This window comes from Lepisosteus platostomus, chromosome 2 (assembly GCF_059453375.1).
Source record: "Lepisosteus platostomus isolate fLepPlt1 chromosome 2, fLepPlt1.hap1, whole genome shotgun sequence".
In the NCBI taxonomy this organism is placed as follows: Eukaryota; Metazoa; Chordata; class Actinopteri; order Semionotiformes; family Lepisosteidae; genus Lepisosteus; species Lepisosteus platostomus.
This window is the reverse complement of record NC_142612.1, coordinates 74028842-74052342: the sequence shown is the minus strand read 5'-3', so window position 1 is coordinate 74052342 and position 23501 is coordinate 74028842. Positions and strand designations below refer to the sequence as shown.

At 37.9% G+C, this 23501-nt stretch overlaps 2 protein-coding genes across 3 annotated transcripts in view; both read right to left on the bottom strand.

Moving 5' to 3' along the window:
- Window positions 1-3408: 3408 nt before the first annotated feature.
- On the bottom strand, window positions 3409-6012 carry kcne4 (potassium voltage-gated channel, Isk-related family, member 4). The gene is made up of 2 exons (XM_088617938.1): window positions 4664-6012; window positions 3409-4535 (listed from the first exon to the last, which is right to left on the bottom strand). The coding sequence occupies exon 2, from the start codon at window positions 4509-4511 to the stop codon at window positions 3993-3995; it is 519 nt and encodes a 172-aa protein (XP_088474064.1). The 5' UTR covers window positions 4512-4535; window positions 4664-6012; the 3' UTR covers window positions 3409-3992.
- Window positions 6013-6133: 121 nt separating this feature from the next.
- The window catches only part of acsl3a (acyl-CoA synthetase long chain family member 3a), a 35367-nt gene continuing 17999 nt past the window's right edge, over window positions 6134-23501 (bottom strand). For both annotated transcript variants that reach the window (XM_088617904.1, XM_088617895.1), the window contains 12 exons: window positions 20487-20596; window positions 19091-19229; window positions 17802-17952; window positions 17339-17462; window positions 15648-15719; window positions 14534-14673; window positions 14245-14417; window positions 13655-13729; window positions 11145-11336; window positions 10573-10687; window positions 10012-10169; window positions 6134-8604 (listed from right to left, as the gene is read on the bottom strand). In XM_088617904.1, the coding sequence (XP_088474030.1) occupies window positions 8447-8604; window positions 10012-10169; window positions 10573-10687; window positions 11145-11336; window positions 13655-13729; window positions 14245-14417; window positions 14534-14673; window positions 15648-15719; window positions 17339-17462; window positions 17802-17952; window positions 19091-19229; window positions 20487-20596 (1607 nt within the window). In that variant the 3' untranslated portion in view covers window positions 6134-8446. The remainder of the gene's footprint in view (window positions 8605-10011; window positions 10170-10572; window positions 10688-11144; window positions 11337-13654; window positions 13730-14244; window positions 14418-14533; window positions 14674-15647; window positions 15720-17338; window positions 17463-17801; window positions 17953-19090; window positions 19230-20486; window positions 20597-23501) is intronic.

Sequence of the window (23501 nt, the reverse complement as noted above, 5' to 3'; positions counted from 1 at the left end):
GGGACACTGGACTGTAAACAGGCGCCGTTCTTCGAATGAGACGTAAAACCGAGGTCCGGACTCTCTGTGGTCATTAAAAATCCCAGGGCGTTTCTCGAAAAGAGTAGGGGTGTAACCCCAGCGTCCTGGCCAAATTTCCCATTGGCCCTTACCAATCATGGCCTCCTAATAATCCCCATCTCTGAATTGGCTACATTACTCTGCTCTCCTCCCCACTGATAGCTGATGTGTGGTGAGCGTTCTGGCGCACTATGGCTGCTGTCGCATCATCCAGGTGGGGCTGCACATTGGTGGTGGTGGAGGGGATCCCCATTACCTGTAAAGTGCTTTGAGTGGAGTGTTCAGAAAAGCGCTATATAAGTGTAAGCAATTATTAATTATTATTATTAATTATAGAAATGGCTCTTGTCCTGGGTTAAAAGCACTGCTGTGTAGTTTTCACTTGCAACTTCTGGTTCATGTTTCACTGTTCATTCTGTGGAAGTATATAGGGTTGACTTTTGCCAGTTGCCTTTGAGGATTGTGAATATGTAGATCAGGACGCCTTGTATAGTATTTTTTTCTGTTCAACAATAAAAAAGGTTCAGTTCCTTTAGCCTGTCAGGGCAGGAATTTGTAGGTCCTGCAGGTAAATGACTGGTACAGTCATCCGACAATTGTGTTTGTATGAAAAGGGCTGACTGACTTGTACTTCTTTGTTTGCAAAAACATATTAATGTACTAGTCAGTTCTGAAAATTATTCCTTAAATAGGTTTTACTTTCCTCATAACATATTTGACAAATTGTGTAATTATATTATATTATTACTCCTAAATTGTCAGAAAGTATAGCTTCATCGCTCTTAAAGAGAACTGATGAACCTAACTTATTGCGAGCATAATCTCCTCTTGTGATACCAATGTTCAGTGAATGAAATGAAAAAGACTATTGTGTCCTCCAGTATACATGATCAACATTTATACATCTATTAACTATAATCTTTTTATGCCAGCTCAAAATACAATTTCAAAACCTGAAGCAGCCTCTTCAGGCATAAAAACCTTAAGAAGCATTTTAAGAATACATTTTTAACATATTGCAACCTTATGTCTGCATTCTTAAAAAAGCTTTCAGAATATATAATACATAACTCAATTTTATAGATATTATTTTCTTATTGGAAATGAAATTTATATAGTAACTTTTAAAAAAGTTAAAACTGCACCAAATCTCAAAGAGCCAATCTGCACATATTGAGGCATTTTTATATGATTTTACTGAGATGTGTAACATGAAGCATTCAGAACTGTTTTATGAAGGTTTAAAAGTCCCTGATTTCACTGACTTTGTTTAATTAAGCATCTCTACTTTCTGTTTTATTCTACTATTAGATGCAGTGTAGTGGATTGTCAAAGTACTGGTAGTACAAATTTGTATATCTTGTCTAGTTAAATAATCTTTCTGCTTTTAATATATTTTCAAACAGAAAGGTTAAAAGCCCTTAAAGGGGGAAATATGCAGAAAAAAGACTGGCAATTAAAAAAAGATCTCATACTAAATGGAAATGAAGGGCGAAGTAAAAAAAAAGCAGTCTGAAAGGCCAGTCTCACTGTGCTTTCAAGTGTAAATCAGTTATATGCACAAGGATGTAAATACACAATGCTGTTTGAAGCAAAGCAGATGACACAGGATGACTCATTCTGTTTGGCAAGGCTTTTAACTGGAAAATGTTACCATTTCTTTGACTGCAGAAGCAATCCTGTGAGAAGGAGGACAGTTAATTAATCAAGGAAAAGGGTAACCAAAAAATGAAAAGTGTAAAAATGTTTAAAATAAATAAATCTATACAAGCTATACTCTTAACACCCAGAGAGAGGCAATCGCATTTAATGCTGTGCTGAACAATAAATAGCCCAGACTAAACTGAATGTATTGTATATCCTTTTTGTGAAAGTTAACTTTGACCTCAAAACACAATAATAGTTCAGAAAATAGTACTTTGTGTATAAGATAAGCTAATATTGGATTACAGAAACCTAATGCCTCTAAGAAACATGGGTTAAGAAATACAACTCCTAAAATGTGCATCTTGGATAAAACAAAACCAATCCTAGCAAAATGATCTAATGCAAAGATTTATGAATGTTTTTTTTATAACTTCTGCAACATGATGGGAAACTCAAATATTGTAACAACATTCTTAATTTTTTAACATATTGGAGAAGAAATATCTTGTGAATTTACAAACAGAAAATAAAACTTCAGATAAGAATTTGACCTTAGTATGAAGCATTTTAATATTGAAACTGGACTCCAAGGTAACCCCTGTAGATCCGCCAATTCCAGTTTTTATTGTGAAGTTTCTAGCAACATATTAAAAGTCTCTTGGAGACAATTTAAATAGAAATTTGAGAAAAAGATCTCCTTGTACTTTAGCTGATTCTGAGACTAGGATGTACTTCCTGTGTGTTTTTATTTTTCTGACAAAGTGAGCCCAGATCAATTACAAGTCTCTCCCAGGAGTCATAAAACGTTTCAATGCAGTTTAACATTCCTCTCCTTGTCATCCTCACAATACTATCATTTTCATCCATGCAAATTATTGGAGTATATGTTTGTTCTTTGCTTCTCTTCATATGTTCCTCATCAGTTCAGCTCTACAGGTAATAATTTCAAAGACCTTACAGATCACAGCCTCTGAACGACTGGTCCATTGAGTTCAAAGGCAGAGATGTATTCTGGAGGGTAACATTCCCATGTTCCCTAAGCTTCTTGAGGTGTACATTTCTTACAGTTACTTGCTAGTTAGACAAACCATTATTTCAATTAAATAACTGAGTGCAAAGTGGGAACAATAAAACTCTTCTGACCTTGAGCAAGACCTTGAAGTCCTGAGGGTATCTGGTCACGCATTCTGTAAAAAGAGAAGCTCCCTGCATTCTTTATTCTCTCTTGTGAATGACTTTGCCCAAATTTTAATTTATCCAAATTTTAACTTGACACTTGAAAATGTGACCAAATGTAGCTTTGTTCACCCCCTTAGGGCTTGCCACGGGTCTGTGGCTAAGGATCTGTGCCTGTGGCTGGAAGGTTGCCGGTTCGTATCCCGCGGCTGGGAGAGGAATCCTACTCCGTTGGGCCCCTGAGCAAGGCCCTTAACCCCATCTGCTCCAGGGGTGCCATATAAATGGCTGACCCTGTGCTCTGACCCCAAGTTTCACTCCCTGTCTGTTTGTCTCACGGAGAGCAAGTTGGGGTATGTGAAAAGACAAATTCCTAATACAAGAAATCGTATATGGCCAATAAAGTGATCTCTCTTATCTTGTAACACTAAAGATGTTGCTAAAACTGAATGAACAAACTCTTATAACCTAAAAACAATCATTCAGCTGCCACTTGCTCTACTAGAAGAAAAGGGGAAGACTTGGTAAATTCTCATGATTCATTACAACACTTTATTCAATTCCTACAGCCATCTACCAACTTACAGTACATGTCTTTGAGCTCTCTGCATGAGCAACTACTAGCGTTACAAATCTGCCCCTTGTGGCGCACACACGTTTCAGCAGTCTCTAGTAACACTTACAAGTTTGCATTTTCCTTAAAAAAAAAGAAGAAGCTTTTATTTCACTTGGCAAAAGTGAAAGTAAAATACATTTTAAATAATGATTTTCAATATATATATATACAGCCCATCATTTCAAAATATTTACACAATGAAAACAAACTATATGCGTGGACATCAGCACAGCACTATTAACACTTTTTTTTAAATTACATACTTTTTTTTTTCAAGTGATTCCAGGCTAACGGTTATGCGTTTCAACTGCTAAAAGCTACAAAGAAAACAGCGGGGGTGTTCCCGAAGACGTGTATTACGCTGCCCAACGGTATCAACACCAGTTCTCTTCCGGAGCAGTCCTGCGCCCTGGTTTAGGAAGGCCCGGAGTAGAGACCTCTCACCCTGCGCCTTGAGTTTTCTTTTGAGTGCCGTTCCTAGTTACCCGTCGCATCACGAGGATTCATCCAGAATCTTCAAAGACTCGTCGCTGTTCTCCTTTTCCACCTCGGAGGCCTCCCCCTTCCCGCTGTCCGACTCCTCTTCGATGGCGAAGTGGACGTCCGCGGAGGAGCACAGGGAGCTGACGCTGCTCTGCTCCACGGAGCACGCGGCGCACGAGAACGCCGCGGCCACGCTTCTGTCGGCCAGGACGCTGAAGGGCGGCGGCACCTGGACAGCTCTCAGTCCTGAAGCGGTGGGCAGCGGCAGGCTGTGCTTCTTCACCATACCCCCCCATTCCCTCTGCTCTTCCTCGTAGAGCAAGTGCGTGAAGACGTTGGATCTCTTCTCCCTCTTCTTCGACCTCACGTAGCCAAACATAATCCCCAGCAGGAAGATCCCGTAGAAGCACATGACGATTAAAATGTACAGATACTCGTTGCCGTCTTCCTTGGACTTGACGGCAGTGGTAGGCTCCAGCTTGCCTGGAAGGTGGGCTGTGGTGGCGTTTGCTCCGTCCATATTTAGCATTTGCTCCGGACTTCAAATATATCCCTAAAAAAAGAAATGTATTTTTTTTTTCCCATTAGGAGAGGAGGTGCAAAGCTAACATCGGACACGAGGCTTCAAATGCAGTGCATGACTTTCCCCCCCCCCAATGAAGAAAGAATGCTTATACTTACTTGAGAGTTGTAGTAGAAAGTTAACGGTAATCTCCTGTGAAGAACGATCACAAACTGCTGGAGGCGAGCAACTCTGTTCAAATCCCAGCTGTCTCCAGTTTAAATAGGCCCGCATCCTTGGAATGTTCTGGGTCACGTGTGGGATATGTGCCGGAAAACTTCGTCTGGAATCTTTCCAGCTGTAAGTTGATGCTTCATAGAAACCCAGAGTGCGAAACGACCTTCAGGCTTCTCTTGCTGTATCTTAAACCAGCTGGCCATGTGGAGAAGAAAACCGCCACTTTTGAGTACTTTGATTTCCCTGCGGAATGATGTACGCCGATGAAAAAGTCAAATCCGAGCAAAAAAACAAAACAAACTAATTTGCAACCAGTATATTGGTTAAAGCTGACCTTAAAGCTGTCGCGAACAGCGTCGCAGGCAGACTTAATTTGTTTTTTATCATGATTGATTGAAAACGTTCGAAAGGTTTACTTGTTAATTTTAAGTTTGGTGTGGCAGTGTAAAAAACAGCTGCAATACGAATTCTTGATGCAGCAAGGCGGGACAGAAGAAACAGGCACACTGAGATGGTCAGTTTTACGAATGTGTGTGTGTTTGAATTTACTGGAAAAGAAACTCGCCGGTTTTGGTTAAAGCAGTACAGTTTGTAAGCTGTAGGGCTCAGACAGTCCTGCAGTTTGAGACTGTTCCTTTTTCGAGCAGCTTCTAACCTGCATATTAACTTACAGTAAATAGTACAGCAGCCTCACACTTCTCAGCGGGCAGCGCCAGCAAATCAAATCCAAATACGTTCCAGCACTACAACGTCAAACTGTTGTGTTCTGGGTGCATTACGAGTGTAAATCAAGTGACCGAGGTAGGGAGCCTGCACACAAGCTCATTGCAAAACATCGAGCTTCGTCCTCGCAATGGAAAGTGCGGTGAAATCATTTACCGCACTCCAGTTGCGCACGACCTTAACATAAACGACAACCATAAAGTCTGTTTAATGTCGCCCAAATCGTGATCAAAGGCCAGCGCCAAATGTTTTTGCCAGCTTTAAGGGCAAACAGGTTTGAATCTTACAAGGCAAAACTTTTAAAATGCTATAGCACGTACAGTGGCAGCGTTCCCCCCTACACCTCAGCCTAGAAGCGGCGGATGATGAATAGAGCAGGTCGCTTCAGTTTAATACCAACTTGAAACCCATTGATGCCGGGAACAAACTAACCGGATCTGGAGTATTCATTTAAGTTTTAGTCATCTGATTTAGTGTTTATTAGCTCAATCTCGCGTTTATGGGAATTACAGAGGTTTATGTAAAAACCATGATGCCCGAGCACATCCAGAAAGGTCTACAGCACCATTACAATTCAAAAGCCTTACACATCGCAAGAAGATGCATTCCAGCACAAACTTGTCTATGCTTAAGCAGTCTTTCCTCATAGATGCAGCTGCAGTAGTATCATATAAAAGGATTCATAAGCATTTACTGTAGGTTTAAGATGGAACACTCGTTTTTATTTTCTTTCCCCCATTATCAAGGCCAATTACAAATAAATAAGTCGGATACACTTGCAATAACCTATGTTACAGATCAGTTTCCCCATAAGAAACGTGGAGGAAAACCTTAAAATGCTCATCATAACAAAGATTAAATAGATTTAAAATAGATATTATACATCTGGTCATGAACTTTGATCACTGCCCCCACTTATTTACAGTAAAAGAAAAAGAGCTTTAAACATTTCAAAGGCGCAATCTATACATTTTCCCTACATATCTTCAGTAGTTCAAATGCACATTAATATTGGAAAATGTACAACATACTTCAATTGGATCTGGCTACCCTTTTTTACACATTTGCAGTAGATTTTAATATTCCTATTAACCATTTAAAACAACATAAAAGGCAATCAAAACTCATTAACCATGTATAGCAACAGAAAGACCTCTCAACTTTTCACATCATTTGGGAAGATGGTTGGTTTTTCTGATGGAAAAACGAAGCTCCTTCAGGGTTGGTCTTAGTTCTTTTAGTTATGGTGTGTACAGATAACATTGAACGGTTTCAAGCCATTTAAAAACTGTGAAGGGAAACGGTATAAAACTGGGTTGAAAATATTCCCACAAAACATACACACTCATTGCAACATGAATATCTCTCTATAGCAGGACAATAAAACACCAGTTACATCACCAGATCAATTTTCAACCACATAACACAAAATGAATGAAAGAATTTAAGCAAAACTTTAAAAAAAACTTCCAGTTTCTAAAAGACTGATCTGGATTTCTACTTTTTAAATCATGCAACATAAACTTTTAAACTTATCAAAATACAAAGTACAAATGATACCTTTTATTATTGTTACAAACACAGAATGAAAACAGTTGCAATAAATAGTTTAAACCTGTGAGTGCTAAGCATATCATTTTGCACATTTCCTTTTCAAAAACTTGCCAAGTAAACATTCATGCACTGTGGGGAAATATGTGTCCATTTCAGAATGAAGAAATGGTATATATTGCACATTCAGCTTATATTCCTATTGGATCAGAAGATTACAAAACTTAAGTGTATTACAAGCACAGACTGTTTTCTTAAATGTTGATGTATTACAGAATAATGCCTTAAGATCGTTTCTGTGTAACAAGCATTTAACATATATGCTAGGTATCTGCTTTCCCTCAGATCTCCTTATAATTATTATGGTCATCCATGTGTGGTGATGGGTTAAGTTTTTGGAAATCTGTAACAAGCAAAACTGATTTTAAAGATCTTACAATTTCACATTTTCTAAGGGACCAATCTTTTGTAACGTATACCTCAGGGAACTGGGTTAGTACCTGATTAGGTTAGAAAGTTTGAAAACTAAATCATACCAATGAACACAGGATTTTGTTTCCCAGTTGTTTCCTGTCCTGCAGGCTAGGTGGATTTTGTGGAAATAAGACCAGCTTATGCAAGAATAATCAAATATTGAAAATATTTAAGAGGCAACTAACAATAGTTTCTGGACAATAGATACTGAAATTGTATGAGGTATTTGTTGCCAAATTACTTATATGAAGTACATTTAATATTTTACTTAAACCCATCACTATTGCATTATGCATTCAATCTTGCTTAGTTTTCACATCAATGCAACATAAACCAATTCAGCTAATACCTACATTACAGGTATACTATAGGGTAATTCTTTGCTTTAGGCACATGAAACATTAGGGTAAAAAAAACATTATGTTGATTTTTTAAGATAGTAAACCATAAAACCTGGAGACATTATTTTGGACACACAAACCCACAACACAAAGAAACATTTATCTGTTTTTTTTTAAATAAAAAGAATATCAGCATTCGATCTCATGGCTAAAATACTGATGTTCAAACAGACATTCAGGGAGGGGTTCAAAATGAGCTAAAACCTAATGTATAATTCACCCCTGCTAATAACCAGCACCCAAAGACTTTACAGATTGCACTATATGTCGCACGTGATCCAATTTCATGTCCTACAACAATGACGGCTGTGGAAATCGTTTCGTGGGGCAAATGCAGACATGACAGCTCCTTTTCAAATTCTTGGGACCAATTATGCCTTGAACCTGCCCACCCAAGAGTGTGTGAATCTGTTTTCTCTGAAGGTTCTGTATGAAAATCCTGTGTGATGTATCTGATGTATCTGATGAGGAAAAATTGAAACACTGCCCTTGTTTTTGGTCTCAAGTGAAGGAAGGCGATTCAAGTAAATTCCTGTTTGATCTGAGCTTGTCACTGCAGGGTAAAACTTTAGGCAGTTATTTTCCACCATACATCCGCTCAATGTCATCTTGGTAGTGAGTCTTGAGCTCTTTTCTTTTCAGTTTGAAGGCATCTGTGACCAGGCCAGTCTCGGGCGTCCAAGGCTCAGCACTCAGGCGAATTTTCATTGGAATTTCAAACTTCTCCAATTTGGCTGCAAGTCAGACAAGCATATTCAGTGTTTTCTGGCTATTTGCAAATTTAGAAAACCTAATTACATAAACATTATTTATGTAATAAATTATGTAAATAATTTTGCTACAAAAAAATATTTCTATTGACTTTAAATGGAAATTGCGATTATATTTGTAAAACATTCAAAATGTATATGCAAATATAAAGTAACATTGAAATGCCATGAGGGACATGGTTCAATTAATCAAATAACTGCTTGTCAGAAAAGCCTTCTACTTACAGTATGTCATAAATATATAGCACTACAAAGATAGTAGTTCATCCTACAATAAGACTGTTTAAACTGGGAATGGAGTACAGGTCTTTAGAGTAGTGATGTTTAGAGAAGGGATAAACAAAATAAAACATTGAGTCTTAGTAATTCCTTCCAGTGCAAGCATGGATTCTTAAAACATAATTTAGTAGCAGACTTCTTAATCATAAAGTACTGAAAATATTGGGATTTAAAATCAAACTTGAAAATGGAAATGTTTCAAAGTATTTAGTCAAAGTTATTTGGAAAATGTGCTTGAAAGGCAGCTTACTTATTTAAAAGCCTTTTTATTACATAACATTCATGGTTTTACATTCCAGCCACTACCTTCAAATTACTGGTTCTACTGTAAAGTGACTGGATAAGCCCTGTGCAGAGGCTGAAGAGACATGAAGTACTATATCTCACTTTCCCCAGAAACAGTTACAGTAGCTCTGATTAATCCATTTTAAAACTTCAGAATTCGCATTATCAGAATGTGCTCGTAGGTGGCATTTGAAGTTGTTTAAAGTGGCTTGTGAATTAAATTAATGTGTAATGTCAATATAACAGAGAACCAGCTTTAGAATTAAAAGTTGCTCCTTGAGATTTGCACAAGTTTGTGTTAAAATGAACGATTGCTGCATGAAAAATAAATTCCAGGGAAATAAGACTCTGCACGGAGTAGTTGTCAGGGCTCTGGACTGGAAGGTTGTGGGGTCACACATTAAATTTAGATGCTGCATATTGCTAGTGGTGGAGGGGATCCCCATTACCTGTAAAGTGCTTTGAGTTTAGTGTGGAGAAAAGCGCTATATAAGTGTAAGCAACTATTATTATTATTATTATTATTATTATTATTATTATTAAATAAGGAACTACTGTTGCGCTTTATTCAAACTAGTTTAAAAGGCTTTGGAAAGAAGCAACAATCAAATAACTTAATAATAATATAAAATGGTAGCTTGGAGAATCATTTTTGGTTGAACTGGGAAATCAGAGTAAAGAACTGATTCCAATAGTTAATCAAAGACTTTAAGAGTTGTGTCCTGAAGACGAGATCACTGACTCTGCGTAACGTCTAACTACAGTACCAATGCTTTCCAATATGCTACTCAGTGAGTGGTTTCTTACCTCCGCTAGCAGCTTCAGCCATAACTCTTAAGACCTCCTTTTCCATCTCTGAGTTATTGCAAATCTCCTCCCATGTTCCTCCTACTTTCTTATGTTCTGCAAGTGCCATTAGCTGCTTCTGATTGGGTACCACAAAGCCAATCACATAGGACTGATCGCTACGATGAAAAGCGGAAGAAACTCAGGACATTTACTAAAGTACACTACGCAATAACCATGTCAAAGAGAACCTTTATCCTTTAAACTTTATTTTGCTAAACCAAGTGTATATCAAACCTTTTGCTGAGTCATTCAAGATACATTCAAGCTAAACAGGTCACACCAACCTGACACTGACATTTTTGACTCTTAAATGCATTTTCAGCAAAGCTGTGACAACACAGAAAACCATTAAAGTATCTATAAAACTTAAAAGTCAATAAGCAAGTGGGAAACACTTAAGTAACATTTTAGAATACAACTGTCTTACATCCCTTCCTATAATGAGACAAAAGTGCAAACTTCTGTTGATAAAGTGTCTGCAGTCTTGTATGTAGGCATTAAATTGGCAGGGTAGTTTACCTGTTGGCATATGCACAAATGTTATCTATTAATGGGCAGTTCTTCAAAACAGCTTCTACTTTTCCAAGAGAGACGTATTCTCCTGCTTGAAGTTTTACCAAGTCCTTCTTTCGGTCTGTGAAAGAAGTAAGAGACTAATTTAATCATACAGTTTATTTAGGAACTTCTGTCTCATAAGAGACAAAATTAATGGGTAAAAAAAAACAGAAAAACACACATTTAACTTCATAACTTCAGGGGTTAAAAAATATCTTTACAGTTACAGCAATCATTTTCTGATGGGTCTTTAATAAAGCAGACAGGGGGTGGCTTTTTTGCTACTTCAAAAGCCAATCATGAGTAGTGTGCTAAGGAAAAAGAACTGAAAGAATAAAACTGTTTAGTTTACAAAGTGGGAGAAGTTCAAGAATAAAGCAGGATAAAGCAATGTGACGTTTTCCGATTTTACGGCTCTACCCCAGATGTAATAAAAAAATCACATAAATGACAATTCTAAGTTGAATAAATATGAACAAAACCGTAAGGTTTAATTACGGTGTAAAAGACCAGACATTCATAAATTGTATACTGACCAATAATTTTAAGGCATCCATCTGGGTGAAATTCTCCTATGTCTCCCGTGCAAAACCATCGTTGTCCTTTTTCGTCCACAAAGAAATCATCTTTATTTTTGGCTTCATTCTTATAGTATCCCATTGTGACATTAGGTCCACCAACAAGAATCTCCCCTCTTGGGTTTGGTTTGTCAGTGCAATAATAGCCCCCTAAGAAAGGAAAAGGTGAAATTCAACATTCTATAGTAATTAATAGGAAGATTCTTTAATTACCACTGATAACAGCATTTGGGTATTAAAATCAATAAAACTTTACATTTTCGCACTGCAGGTAGGCAGTACCGTGTTATTAAAAGATTTCAGAACAGAGTCACAGGACTTCATTGGTTTTTTAAAGACTTCAGATCTTAAATTTATTTTAAGAAACATGATCGATTTTCTTGTATTTGTGTAAGAGCTCTTGGATAGATGTTTCTTGATGCTTTTAAGGACTTTTCCTTCCAATAAAATAAACTGTTATTCATAAATATAACAAAAAATGAAAAACTCAAAAAGATATCTAAACACAGCTCTGCAACACAAGCAATAAAATAATAAATGTAGACAAAAATGGCTTTAACTTTAAATAAAAGGATTATTGGAGTTTTCATGGTACATCTGACAGTATACAACAGCAGCATACAGCAGTTGAAGTATTACATGTTAGAAAAGTTTCTGCAGCCCAAAACCTACGTGGATCCTGCATGAAGTTCTGAAAATTCCTCTTTTGTTACTATTTAAAAGGCCAAGCAGATTTAGTGAATATTTATATAATCGCACAGCCACTGAATATTTTTAAGCCAACAGCTGATGTCAAGTTCTGATTTTATTGGGAAGCCTACAGTAATGTTTAAAAAAAGTAGGTGGACTATAACATTGCTGATATGGTCTTATCAAATAAACACAGTACAGAAACCTTGAAAGCCTCAGTTTTTTCAGCAAGAATGTAGCAGAACCTCTTTTTAGGGAGGTGCACACAAATAAACTAAATGAAAGATTTTTGTTTGACAAAAGCTACAGTCATATATCCCCATACATGATTAGTAACGCTTCAAATAAACATGATTTGTCTTTCAATATCTGTTGAAAACTACTCATTTTTTCAGTTTTCTTGGAACAACAAACACCTGTCCTGTTTCCGCAAACAATCCCAAAAAAGTACTGTTTCTGCTTCCATTTTTGTTGTGCCCGACATAAGGGGCAGTTAATTATTAAAAGCTTAAATCAAAGTCGAAGATTATCAAACTGCACTGCCAGATGAGTGAAAAACTAAAGAACAAGTAAAAACATTCATCCACTGAATGAGAAGAACACCTGAAACAACAAAAAACACCTAATATTGAATTCGGCTTAGCTTCTAAAGACCCATATTTTATATTTTCATCATATGAATCCTAAAGGGAAAATGTGGTGCAAAAGGATATATAAATGCAGTTGTATGACAAGTGGATGCTTCAAAACATCTCTGTATATATCATACAGGCAATCTTAGAAATAAAAGGATATAAGAAGAGGAGGCACTTGAAATGACATTTTGGCATGTCGCATACATCAGCAGACACACTAAAATATCTTGGTTTTAACACTATAATAAATAATGCTGGTCGACCAGTAGGTGGCACTGTATACTCTGGACCGGAATTTCCATTCCAGTGTAACAGTATGGTGACTGAGGACAGTGTACTGCAGAAGGTGATGTTCTTCTGATAAAGCATTAAACTGACATCCTGAAAACGTGGTCAGTCTAAAGGCCCTGGTTGAGAGTAGGGTTCTTAACCCTGCTGCCCTGGCTGAATTCCACTCTGGGCCTGAACATTCCTAGCTAAAGTTCTGCACTTGATCTGCTGTGTTACAGGTCTGCTGGTCGGCTGCCATTCTTCACATTATCCAGGTGGATGCTATATGTATAAACCACTTCAGGATCCTTTTGGGATGAAACTAGCCGTGTGAATGCAATTCTTATTGTAAATTAAACACGGAAGCACTGTTTTTCTCCGTAATTCTGTAAAGTAAAACTTCTTAACAGCATCTGTCGTTCTGACACGAGATCACATTTTGGTGTATTTATGACAAAGACGAGATTCATATTGTACAATCAGATGTGTATATCTGCTATTAATAGGCTATTTATTAAACTATTTTCTTAGCACTCCTCTTAACTACACATTAATATATATTGTACCTATCCTGCTAGCTAGTTAATTTAACAATCACGGACAAATGACCCGAGATAAACTTTATGAATGAAGAATTCTGCCAGCCACTGATTTATGAGACCATGCTTCCAAGTCGAAAGTATTTCAATACAGACCTTTTCCCCAATCCGCATAAAGTGGTGAGTGTGGTTGTTTTTTTTAGATTGAGAGTGTTGTATTATGGAGCTACTGTGGTTCAAACATCATACAATGACATGATACATTCTGAACTAAAGCTTGGCAGAGTTTGCACTGATTTTGCCTTTAAAAGTCATACAGCACTGTACAGCTTACCCTCTTCCCAGCTCTTTAGCTTGATTTCAGAGCACACCAGTGGAGCTCCTACACGGCCTGTACTGTAGTCCCACACTGCAAAAAAATTACATAGAATAACAGTTACCTGGCATTGTACCAGCAAAACCAGCCAAAACATATTCAACTTTCAGTTTTCCAAGGAAACCAAACTTCAACATATTTACAAATCCTCCGAGATAAGAGTGGAAATGTAATACAAAATAAATCCGCTATGAAAAAGGAGATGTTACACAACACACTTTTTTAGAATGTCACTTTAAAATGTTACAGCAACAGCAGTTTGACGGTACCCCTATAAATACGATTATAAAAGTGAAACTCAAATATACAGACGTTAACCGAAAATGTATGTTGTCATCCAAAAAACAAATGAGATTATTATAAGATGGAACATATTCATTGTGTCTTTTTTTGTGCCTGACAATCAGTTCACAGGAACAAGACCCCGTACTGTCTGGGTCACAAAGCGCCGTTAGGCTGGACCAACTGCAACCTGATCTGTATCGCTACACAGATGACCAGCACCGAGACTCATTATGAACGCTCCTCTCCTTCCACAGCGAGCTCACTTTCACTGATCGTGCCCGCGCCGCAGGTCTCCGTGAGCCCGTAGCCCTGTCCCACCGGGCAGCAGAAGCAGATGTTCATGAACCGCTGGGTGGCGGCGGACAGGGGGGCGCCCCCAGAAAGGAGAACTCGGGTCCTGCCCCCCAGCAAGGACCTCACTTTTCGGAAGACAAAACTGCAACACGAAGGAATTCAAAATGAGCAACAACGGGCGAAACCCGATTTCAATTTGAGTCACGGCGGCCGGATTCCCTTTTTGTTCATTCGAGGGTTTTATTCAGTGCAGATTACCTGTCACAGAGCGGAGTGCTGTAGCCTTTGGAAATCTGCTCCATTTTATAATTGTAGGCCAAGACAAACAGAGTTCGCTGTACGCTATTCATCTCCTCTACTTTTCTCATAACATTTTTGTAGATGCGGTCCATGATTTCCTAGAAGGCGAGGGAAAACCTATTATGACACATATCTCAGGAAATCATAGTGAAGGGCAGTAAAGGGGAAGGTGGGATAACATCTCTTTCCTGTCATTTCCCAATATAACAGTACTAGCTGTTGGCAAACAACACAATGTAATTATCTATTTTGTACATCTAAAAAAAAAAATACAAACAGAAAGGATGTAAACATCATAGTGGATTCGTTTGCAAAACATCTCTTATGAGCCATCAGTAAAACGCTAATATAATAAATGGAATTTTACAATGTATCACAAGACTTAATTCTAGCGTTTTTCAGAAAAGGGTCCCAATTAAAGCATATACCTTCTTGCGATTGTTAATAGGAAACAGATTTTAAGAAGTATAGGATATGTAGTTTTCGGGAAAGAGCATAACCCATGGAAAATGTGACTGTCCATTTTCCCTTGAAACACTTGCATGGCTTTTAAGTTGAAACTGTGATCCTGTGTGAGAGAATTATAACTATATCACTGAATGATAAACCAGCGCAATCCAGATTCCCCTGAAGGCACTTTTTTTTTGTTTTGTTTTAACAATGCTAGTTCTGTAATTGACCTGGTGCATTTTTAGGAACATCTGTTGAACACTTTTAAAAAAAAAAAAATTCTAAATTCACATGAAAACCACAAAATACAACTGAATCTTCTTACATTAATATATTACAATGGGGGTTGTTAACATTATAAAGGAGGGAGTGTGCTTATCCGCATAGCACGCTAACAGAATGCTTCTTCAAACCACAGAAAGTATTCTCACGTTAAATGACATCAGCGTATTATTGAACCAATTAAGAGTTCTGAAGAACTTTCTCAACAGGGGATTCAAAATCATTTGTGTTCATTAGAAATCTGGATTCCCACTACGAACAGAGATGACTCACAAAACTAGTCAGGACAAAACTGGGTAGAAGAAATTCAACTGCAAATATTAACATTAGATGAGCTTACTGGCACAGCTGCCATCAGCGTGGGCTTCAGTACACTGGTGTCTCCTTTGCTTCCTTTCTTGATTTTTGTAGACTACATTCAGAAAAAGTAAAAAAAAAAAAAAAAAATCACTGATGGAAAACCGTGCAGACCGATAATCTGCAAAACTCTACCAACATACGAGGGTTCAAAACCCAAAACCAACAAAATTAAATGGCACATACTGCTTAATTTTACACTCCTAAAGATTCTTAGGGGGCTATTCGCAAAATTGCTGTTAGAACAAACTTTTGCCATCTCTTGTGCCTTTTGCAAATTCAAATACAAAGGGTTTACTACCCTGGTAGGTTTGCTACCATGGAGAAATAGCTTTTAGCTACATGGAAATAGCATAAAACCATTCACTATACTGGTGACAAAAATGTGGGCTTGCAAATGTTTTCACGATTGATGTGCTGGTATCTGATGCAACACTGATTGAAGAGAACTAATTCAACATATATACGTGATGTTAAGACTGAAAGACTGGAATGAAATCTGGGAGCAATTTTCATTTCTGTTGGTAATGTAAGTACAAACCATTCGAATGAACCAGTTGAGGCTGTCAGGAGAAGGGGAATTTATTCTATCATTCAATTCAGCTTTGTCAGCCTATCCCTATCATCTATAAAAATGATTTATCCTTCAGTTCAACAAATAAACAGCTCTGAATCTTTGTCTGCAGCTGGGAAGAGAAAATGAGCAAAGCCTTGTAAAATTGTGTAGTTCAGGGCCAACATTTCCTTGTTACTGGATCATAACCGTGAAGAGGGATTATATTTGGGGATGAGCCTATTGCAAAACATTATATAAAAAATGGTATTTCTGTTTCTTTTGTATTGGCAATTGCAGTTCGTCCATTAAGTGATCCTGCATTTACCACTTTCTCATATTATTGAATAGTTATTGTAATATTGCACATAACCACAACTTCAAAACACCACCTCTCATAACGAGACTCAAAGTGTTATGTTTTTCAGTGCTTATTTTCAAAATAAATGACAAGTTTTCCTGTGCAGGTTATGCTGTAGTTTAACTTTTCCCCAAGTTTCTCTCTTAGAATACTACTGTATGTTACTAGTTACTAAGTGAGGAATTTCAGCTTTGTATCTCTGTCATATTAATTTGAACCCCACAAGCTACAAGAATAGCACACTCATAGACTTAGCTCTATTGGTTGCTATAACACTAGCTTCTAATTTTTCATCTCTTAACTTCACAGAACGACATGAATGATGGTAATTAATATTGAATGAGATAAAAAAGCCATCGGTGTTCTAATGGGGTGTTATGACCATACCATCTATTTTTATATTTATTTTCTAAGTTGCTTAGAATCTTAATTTTTTGCAATGCTATGGGAAGGATGGGGAGAGAGAGAGAGGATTTTCAAACAATTTAATCACTTAAAAAAAAGTGAATATTGCACTCCTAATCAGAAACATTTAAGTCTATCCAAAGAAAACATACATGTAACAGTCCTCATTAATTAAAGCAGTTCTTATCTTGACAAATGTGTTGTTGCAAGATTTTTAACGAGAGAGTATGCCCCATCTGTCTCTTGCTGGAATACAAGAACCATCATAAAAACTGCCAAAAAGATCTTACTGTACCAAAATATGTAAAAGCAGATATACAAAGCAAAACACTGTTAATGACTGTGTCTCATTTACCTGATCTGCTAACGTCTGGGGGGATGAATACCCAATTCGACAGCCATGGGAGACACAGACCAGCTCAGCACTGAGTTCCAACACATGGGCCAGTGGAAGGTACCCAATGTACGTGTCATTCTCACTGGAAAATTAAAATAAATCATAACGACCGGATACATTATTCAACCACTCCTTACACGAAATAAAGAAATGCCACAGCGCCACGGTGTTCTTTCAGTACAACTGCCTGGTTTTAAAAGCAAAAGCGGCCCAGGGAGCCATAAAGAGCAGACAGCTGGAAAACAACGTCTTTCTTCTCTCAGCGTTTTAAAAAGGAGCAAGCCTTCAAGAAAGGAAGAAAAAGTCCAGAGGAGGTTTCTAGGAATACTGTGACGACGCTTATCTAGAAGCCCATGGTGCGCTCAGTATAAACACATGGATTTGCTGGCATTGACATGAAGTAAACACATACAAGCCATACCCAAGGTCAGGGATTCTTTCAGCCATCCCCGTTATCCCAGCAATCAGATTGCTGTGGGAGATCATCACCCCCTTCGGAATCCCTGTGGATCCACTCGTGTACATGATGACGGCAATGTCAGAGGGGGCAGGCTGGCAGCGCGGCTTCGACACTTCCACAGCGACGGGAGGGGAAAAAAAAAGCCGACTTCATACAGAGTGAAAGACGTAAATATACATATTGCTGTTCTAAAAAATAAACAAAACTTTGCATTGGTTTTAGTCCATAAAAGTGGAACTCCAGTTTTACACCTTTCATCGCACACTGACCCTAATATTTCTATGGCTTCTATGAACCTGTTTTTTCCCCCTTGGCTGCCTTTTCTTATAAAGCAACAGACTCTTGGCTCGTTCTCAACAGTATACTAAAAGGCTATTGACAGTTCTTGAAGAAGGAACATTATCGATTTGGCAGTCTGCATTCATTCCTTGACAAATTATACCTTTTTAAGAAAGGTTAAATGCTTTTTAATAACACATATTTCAAAGCAGGAGAAGTAGACAGCTCCTTTACACATGCCCTGTAAGCAACTGGCCCTGAGCCCAAGCGATACTACCATTATACACTGGCACTTTTCCTTACAGCTACTTTCACATCTGAAATTCACTGCTAATCATCTCATGTGTCACAGCTGTTGCATTGTGAAATAATTGTTCAAAATTAGGCAAATAAATTGAATATCCCAAAGCATAAGTATGGGGAAAATGTGATCATTGTTAGTCATTCTTTGACAGTTACCTGCTATATGGGAAAGAAAACAGATCAACAAAAAAGCAAAAGAAAATGCACAGAAGAAATTGGATCATAATAAAATTGCATGTCATCGCCCCATTTCAAATGGGACTTGAGAAATACTGAGAGGGCACAAGTCATGTGAACGTTCACTGCAGTGTTTGTAAACACAATGCTTAATAATACCAGCTCAAGCTGTTTCAGATCCCAGCAACGCAGCCCTTAAACTGTAGTGTCCAAGCAGATCAGCTGGAGAAGTGTTCTTAAGCCCTTGCTTTCAACTCCTAATCAGTCACAGATGTGCTTGATCACCCTCCTTCTTCCTTATTCACATGACCTAACGAGCAGGCCAGAGGAGTTTCAAACCAGGGCCTCTTAATGGATTCTTCTCAGTAACACAAGAGGGACTCACTAAGGTACTAGTTACATTTATATTTGATCAGGATTTTAGGGATTCCTTTTGAAAATGACATGTTGATGGTAATGTTAATAGTAATCAGTCTGAACAATGTTCTTACTGTTCTCCTCTTTGGATCCCAAAGCTTGCACTTCTGCCATATTGTGAATGGTTATACCTCGGGGGTAATCTATCCATGTACTTGATTTATCATCAACAATAATAATGTGTTGAAGCCTTGGAACCTCAAGTAAGATTGCCTGCAAGAAAAAATAAATAAATAGGTCAAAACCTCATCAACAATTTCATCTTAATAAATATGAAGGACAATATTTCTTGGGTCCATAATGTAGGAAATGGATCTTAAAGTTTTATTCGTCCTTTTAAGTTGGGTCTGAATGAATGCTTCATGCCAATTAATTACATGCCTGTTACAAGAATTAAAGTGAAACACACAGACATTCTGAAACTGGGGTCAGCCATGTAACCGAGGGAAATACCCTCTCGTACTCTTGACCAGAAAGTGACTCACTCCATGCATGTGGTCAGCCAAGATGCTAGGGGATTCTTATTTTATTTCTTAATGAAAGAGATGAATTGATGACCTCCAAATCTAGAGTCCAGCATTAGTCTGGATGTACACGAGCTGACAGCTTCATCTTCTACGGTGACAGTAGTTGACATGTGAAATGAAACATTCTTTGGATGATCACTTCAGGGAACTGTGTGATCCAAAATGTGCATTAGTTATCCACTAAATGTCTTTGCTGAGCAATGGGGGATGAAGTCCTGAGATATGATAATTGGCTTGATGTGTTGTTTTGTGTGGGAATTCTCTTTAAGGAAGGAAGCAATTATACTTCAGTGTAATGGAGTCCCTTGTGCACAGAGTATCAGATTGAAAGTCCACACAGTCCTTAGAGATTAGTTTGTATAGGTTAATAGAGTGGTGTTTGCCTTTATGTAACCTCCCCTAGACCTTGGCTCTGCCATATTATAACTACAATCAAGAACTTACTACAGGTCTGAATCACAGATAGTCCCTACAGATTCTATACTCTGTCTGCTCTTTCAGGCTTGTCAGTGTAAGACACAAAAACACATAAATTTACCAGAAGAATGAATAGAATGAATAGGCTTTGCTCTTTAATTCATAAGATGCAATATAGTTAATTTTGGAGCTATAAAACAATTGTTACAAGAGTGTTAGCTTCAAGAATGATCATCAAGAACAAATTCACATTAAACAAGCAAATAAGCACTGTAATATTGCATACATATATATTAGACACAACGAAAGCACTGCAATGAGAAGTAAGCATATACAGTTACAATCACAAATAGTAAAAGTACACATCTTCAAACAGGAAACAATGTGCTAGCATTAAAGGCATTCTAGTTTATTGCTAGTTTCATTCAAATTTTGAACTCTTAGCTTCACAGAGATCACCAAGGAACATCCTAGGTCCGTGCGATTCTTAAAGTCTCAAAACGTCTGCAAGGACAGTACTACCTACCTTCAATCTGCTTTGAAGGAGATCCTTACTGGTGATGATATGGGTGACTTCTGTTTCATTTAACCCATGAACAATAGCAGGCCCTCCAAGCGTGGCATACAAGGTGACAACTGGAATAAAGACAGACAGGTGAAGACCAAAGCCCAGGACAAAGAACATCTGATCTACGGGCACAGAGAATAACACAAGTCTATGTTTCTTTCAACACATTTTCCTGCTGCAAATACACACGCATGGGCGGATAACGGGAGCACATTATGGAACCTTTTTTTCCCCAATGGTGATGTGCATTCAAATATTTTTAATGTATAAAATCTGACCTTTTCTAAGTAAACTCGACTTAAAAATCAGCACACACACACACACACACACACACACACACACACACACACACACACACACACACACACACACACACAGGTAAGGTAGAATGCAACCCTACTTTTCCCTCCCACAGGAAAATGCTTCTACTGTCAAGCACCTAACTTTGGCAAGTATTGCTGGGCAGTTTAAGTTGTGGTACACACAAAATCACATCCCAGTTTTCCCACTTCAGGGGAGTCTGATGGAGCTGTCTATGTCAGAGTGGAGCTGATTGCGTCATACAGCCCATGGTAACACAACACAGCTGGCTGTGGCCCGACCTACTGTACAGTGCTGAACCCAAATGAGGAAAATCCAGATGCTGCTCCACATCTCAGTTTACAGAAGAACACAACAGAAAATCTCTGTGGAAGATTTCTGAGGTGCTCTGAATCTATACATGAAGAATTTATAGTTTTGCATGTCATCAGCTCTGCTTTTTCCCTAACCTTGTTCCCGAACGATAATGTGAGCAGGATCAGTTATATTTTTATAAACACAGCGTGGCAATGCTGTTTTTAATCTTTGCAGGACTCCTCCGACACATTACCAGTGCGAGAATCCAAATATTTTTGACAACTGTCTGCGCAAGGCTGCAGATAATTTCAGCTTCTTGATAGATGTGTTTTTCTTTAAGCAAAATTAAGCCTGTCTTTCACAAATAACTTTTTTCATAACTGCTAATTGGGATTTAAAAATGCCAGAAACAAATGTATCATATCATTAAACAAACAACATATCTTACATGTCATTCTGAGCTAGGATTTCTAGAATATTCTGCATTTTTATTTCAGGATATTCATTCAGTCAAGAAAAAAAAGAACTTCTAAAAGCAGAGAATCAAACGTTTATCTTCTATCTGTTAACAAAAATGGATGTATAAAGAATGAGTAGACAAGTTATATTGTATAAACCAAGATTCCAAAGTGTACTAGGCTACAGAACAAACTGTCCTACAAACAAATCCTTTGTGGATTTGTTTTATGTGCTCTAGTCTAGACCCAACAAAGGTCTCTGAAGCAATAAAAAATAACAGATGTCTGTTTTTTCCCCACTTCGCAAAAATCTAAAAATGTATAATGCAGTATAAACTTTATTCTTGATGCTTTAATTACACCTGAAACTAGATTTTTATCTGTAAAAACTAAATCAGTTTATGTACTTTACATTATTTAAGCAACATTTCATAATCCATCTTTATTTTCCCAAGCTCTCTGCTCAAGACTTAATGTTTTAAGTGTTTATTTGCCTCGTGGTCCAATTGGACTGCTTGAAACCCTGCTGTGTCTAAAGCAAAAGTTAACTTTATTCATCTGGAAGCACTATTCCAGATCGAGGGACAGGAACTGTAAAACAAAAACATTAATAACCCGTCACGACATGTGAAAAATGATCACATGTAACACCTGACAGAGATGACACACATGCTATCTCTCATCATCATAACACAGGTAAAGACTGGATACAGAACTGATAAATGTGTAATATAAAAAATGATGCAAAGCAGCCAAAGTGAATGCCTCCTCATCGAATGTTTTTCAAAAGGAAACCAGAAACGTGTGACTAATCCAGGGCAATGAGCACCACTGACATTAAACAGGGGTATTTTGTGTACCATGGGATGTATTAAGATGGATGGCCCAGGCAGACATGCAGAAATCACTTTCGAGGTTAGTTTTTAGCAGCACCAACGAACCCCAACAACCAAGCAAAAAAAACAATAGCAAGGTGGCCAAGCTGTACTTTGTCAACAATTTCATAATGTTCTTTAGAAAAACACAACCCTTAGGCTCTGGTACCATGACCAGTAATTAAAAAAACATGAAGTGGTTCCATGACCTGCCTCTAAGGAATAGCAGGCACAGGCCCTAAGCTGCTGCACCACAGATGTCTCAGCGTACTGCTGATTCCAGTTTGGTGGGAGCGGAGCAGGGGGTGGCCACTTCGCTAGTTCCCACGAGCTCTTACGGCCCAGTCCAGTGACCTTTGCATCATAAACAATATTTCAAAACCCGCGTTGCTCCCCCCTCCAGCCAGACAGGCCGGAACCCTGGAGTCAATCTGCACCACGGGTTTCCTCTAGGACAGGCGGGTTTTTTTGCTCAAGGAAAATGAGATGAATTTAACTGGATCGTGTCTGTGGTCACGTGGATACACGACTGAGAGAAAATAAGGACTTGTGATTTTTGGACTATTAGGCAATAAATATAAGACTCTTTCCCAATTCCTTGAATTTATACCATCATATGACATTTGCTGCTTGTATTTTTTCTTTTGATGCTCTATACCATGTACATCGACAGAGAAAATGATCTCCTGCAGCAGCGTTCCCATGGAACAAAGCAGACTAAAAAGCCTACCTTATTATCCAAAGGTTTTGTTTAAAACTGGGATTAGAAATACCCATGAACTGGCGCTATTCTTTTTTTATTGAAGCATGGAAATTCTTTGGAATAATTCTACAAGACACTTATTTTAATCTCAACGAACGCCTAAATCGACATGCCTTCTTTTAATGAAGAGAAACAGGATCTTCATAAGTGCACTGAAAAAAACCCAACTTCACAGTCACAGACAGCAGTACTAGAAATCTATTTTAGAAATACATTAAGACTAGAATAAAAGATCTCGTGTTGTGATAGTTGTAAATGA

Coding starts and splice junctions, on each gene's coding strand:
- kcne4 (XM_088617938.1), bottom strand. CDS start 4,511: ATGCTAAATATGGACGGAGCAAACGCCACCACAGCCCACCTTCCAGGC.